The 3,701-nt window shown below is 42.5% G+C and overlaps 1 protein-coding gene across 1 annotated transcript; it reads left to right on the plus strand.

Moving 5' to 3' along the window:
* The first annotated feature begins 1,033 nt into the window (after positions 1 to 1,033).
* On the plus strand, positions 1,034 to 1,504 carry LOC126260537 (putative uncharacterized protein DDB_G0274435). The gene has a single exon (XM_049957871.1). The coding sequence runs from the start codon at positions 1,034 to 1,036 to the stop codon at positions 1,502 to 1,504; it is 471 nt and encodes a 156-aa protein (XP_049813828.1).
* Positions 1,505 to 3,701: the final 2,197 nt, after the last annotated feature.

Raw genomic sequence — 3,701 nt, forward strand, 5'->3', positions numbered from 1 at the left:
TGCTTTAAAGTGAACTGACTAGCCGAGGAAATTTATATGAAAAGTTTATTACATTGTTCAACTTTAATGCACATGTTTTAAGATTCAGCGAGTCTAACATTCATTAACGTAACAAATAATTTGAAATTAATATTGTTAAAAAGGAGAACTTCAGGAAAGCATTTAATTGTAAAATCAAAATTAAATGAAATATCATTTTTATTAAGGCCCACCACGTAAGTCGGCAACAATCAAAAAATAATAATAACAATAATAATATATTAAATTACGACGGCCGACGGACGCGAGATTGGCGCCGCAACTTTGGGGTCCGATCAATATGATGCTATTGTACTGAATGTAAATATGTATGTGTCTAATTGTTGTAAAATATTAATGCTTATATGAATTCCTTTACATGTACAACAACAAAACCACACCCTGAGGAGATCTGGAGAAGAAAAAGTGTAGAAAAGAAAAAGGATTGCGAGAAAGAAAAATAAGTAAGGTAAGAGCTAATGTGCAAGCATCTTGTGTAGCTCTGCGCGGAATATCGAACCCGTGTCCACATGATATACCTTCGGTGTTTTGTGTATTTATGTGTTTATTTTTGGAGAGGATAATTATTCGTTTTGTTTAATTATATGTTTATTTTTGGAGGGGATAATTATTCGTGTGTGTATCAGTGTTAAAGATTCGTCAGTGGCTTAAAGTGAATTTATTATGGGTAAGATGGGACAAGCTAAAGCATCCGTACCAGACGAACAAAATTTTGTTAATATGGAAAGTGAGGGTCATTTGCAATACGTAAATGAATCCCAAGCCACCGCCTCGGATAACATAGTTTCCGGAGCGGGGGGCGAGGATCTGTGGTCGGTGAATGACGCTCCACAGCAGAATGGAAATAACAACAACTCCACTGCCTGGGCAGGGGGGCCAATCGAGTGCTAGATTAAGCGGGGCACCAGTATGCTCACCGATTGCAGACCCATTTGCAGAATTTCTGCGCAGGTTAGAAGAAAGAGATAGGGAAAGAGATCAGAAACTGGCTCAGATGCTCTATGAGCAAGAGCAACAAAGAGAACAGAAAGAAAGGGAAAAAGAAAGAATGTCAGAACAGAGGGAAAAACAAAGAGACGAAAAACTGGCTCAGATGCTACATGAGCAGGAGAAAAAATTAACGCAAAAGCTCATTGAGCAAGAGCAGCGCAGTGAAGCGAAGCTAGATAGTATCCAAAGCGAACTTGCCGAGATGCGGGACGCTTGCAAAGAAATCCCCGATCTTGTGCAAAACTTAGCTGGCGAGATGCAAAAATTACAGATATCGCAGGCTAGGCTTGAAGATAATGTCCAGACTTTAACCAACCGCGTGGATAATGTGAAGATAGATGCACGGAAAAGTATTGACGTATATTTGGAAGTGCAAGCTCAAAAAGTAGAAAAAGAATTAAATGAATGGCTAGAAGTAAAGGATCGCGAGATATCTGCAAAAATTGAAAGCGACGTAAAAACAGCTGTAGAATAAGCGACTGCGGCCGCGAGTGTAAATATTGCCGCTAGCGCTGCCGCACCACGTGCCGAATTAACACAGATCAAATCCCGTGTGACAGCGGAGTTGCCAAATTGGCAACAGGAGGTCACGCGGAGACTGTGTTGGAAAGCAATGTAAATAATGGCGGACAGATAATGAATCCGACTTCGCGTACTAATTACTATAATAACGCTGACAGTAGGCAGGGTGCGAGTGCGCAACCGCAACCTAATGCGAATTATGAGCACGAACAACATGCGATACCGTGCAGCGCACATCACGAAGTAATGAATGTCCCAGAATGTAGCAATCAGATGTGCAAAAAAGAGGACAATGTAATAAAACACAGGACATTCCAACCCTTCAATAGCGAAAAACGAAATGTTCACCCTGTGGTATTTATTAAGAGCTTCAGGAATGTGTCTCCCAGGACATGGACGGAAAGACAAAGAATACAGTTCGTGGTCTCTTTTATTCAAGGTGACGCGGCACTGTGGGCCACCGACGTGTCCGAAAAATGTCTAACGATGCAACAGTTTGAAGGTGCATTCTTGCAAAAATTCTGGTCCGATAGCGTCCAAGAAAGACTACGCAAGGTGTTGTACAGTCCAGAAATGTACAATCCTAAGAAGGGAACGTTACGCAAATATTTCGAAAAGTATATAAACAAAACCAGGTACTGGGACGAGCCAATGTCCGATCGTGACATAATCAGATTAATAAAAATGAAGGTGCCCAGTGAAATTAAAAGATATTTCATCAATGTGCCAGAATACGATATAGAACAATTCATGGAAATAGTGGATTCTGTTGACTTATTGATCGAAGATATGAAAACCGAAAACAAGTGGAACCATGCAGGCTGTAATCAACAGAAAGCCGATTACAATAGCAGCCACAGTAACAGTAGTAACTTAGTACCAAATGGTAACGGGAATAGGCAAGAGCACCGGCAACAGAATCGAGGCAAAAACAATGGCAATGGTTATAACGGCAATGGTTATAATCATCAAAATCGAAAGAGACATCATGATGGACGCATGAGTAATGGATATAATGGTAACGGCAATCCGCAATGGCGGAACTACCGAAACCAGTGGCGTGGTTGTAATGAACCGACTCCACAGTGTCAACAAAACACAGAGCCACAATGGAACGCCAACCCAGGTCCGTCACGGAACATGTCAGGGAATTACAACCGACCACAGCAAAACCAGGGCCATACACAGTATCAAAATACACCATCGGGGAGGCAGGGCGGCCAACCCAACAGTAGCAACAACAACAACCAGAACCACAATGTGAGATTAGTGGTAGTGACAGACAACTGTCAACCCATTAATGCTCATCCGTTAAACTAAAGACAGCCACAATACGCTCTCCGTTGTTGGCTGCAGGATGGTGTAGTGAGGACACATTCACGGATGACAGCCATAAACTTTGTATGCTGAGATACAATGAGGGAACAAAACTAGAAAAGGAACTTGTAGACATACCGCAGAAATGTAACCGAGCCGACAAAAGTGTTGTGCAGGCTATATTGCAAGCAGATATGTACGGAGCACCAATACAGATAATAGTCGATACCGGTGCGTCAACCAATGTCATGAGTGCTAATTTTTACAAGTACTTGAGTCAAAATAATAAAATACCAGTATTGCCAGTGAAGAATTGTCGTGTAACAGGTGCAATAGGTGCACAATCTCATATCATAAAGCACCAGGTGCAAGTCGAGTTTATGGTAGGAAATGAAGCAATGAAAAGCTTGTTCCTAGTAGTTAAGGGATTAGGTGTTGCTTGCATCCTGGGGACAGAATTTTTACGCCAGAGGGACGCAAAAATCGACCTCTTGTGCGGGGAAGTAAGCCTTATGAATGAGAGTAGACGGGTAATTGTGCCGTTGTTGAGGACACGGGAAGTGCACGGTAAATATTGCCGGAGCTTTCAGTCGAGATTCGAAGGAATACAGGTAATGAATTTATATTCTGACTTAAGTACACCGAGCGAGGTGGCGCGGTGGTTAGCACACTGGACTCGCATTCGGGAGGACGACGGTTCAATCCCGTCTCCGGCCATCCTGATTTAGGTTTTCCGTGATTTCCCTAAATCGTTTCAGGCAAATGCCGGGATGGTTCCTTTGAAAGGGCACGGCCGATTTCCTTCCCAATCCTTCCCTAACCCGAGCTTGCGC

This window comes from Schistocerca nitens, chromosome 5, assembly GCF_023898315.1.
Source record: "Schistocerca nitens isolate TAMUIC-IGC-003100 chromosome 5, iqSchNite1.1, whole genome shotgun sequence".
Lineage (NCBI taxonomy): Eukaryota > Metazoa > Arthropoda > Insecta > Orthoptera > Acrididae > Schistocerca > Schistocerca nitens.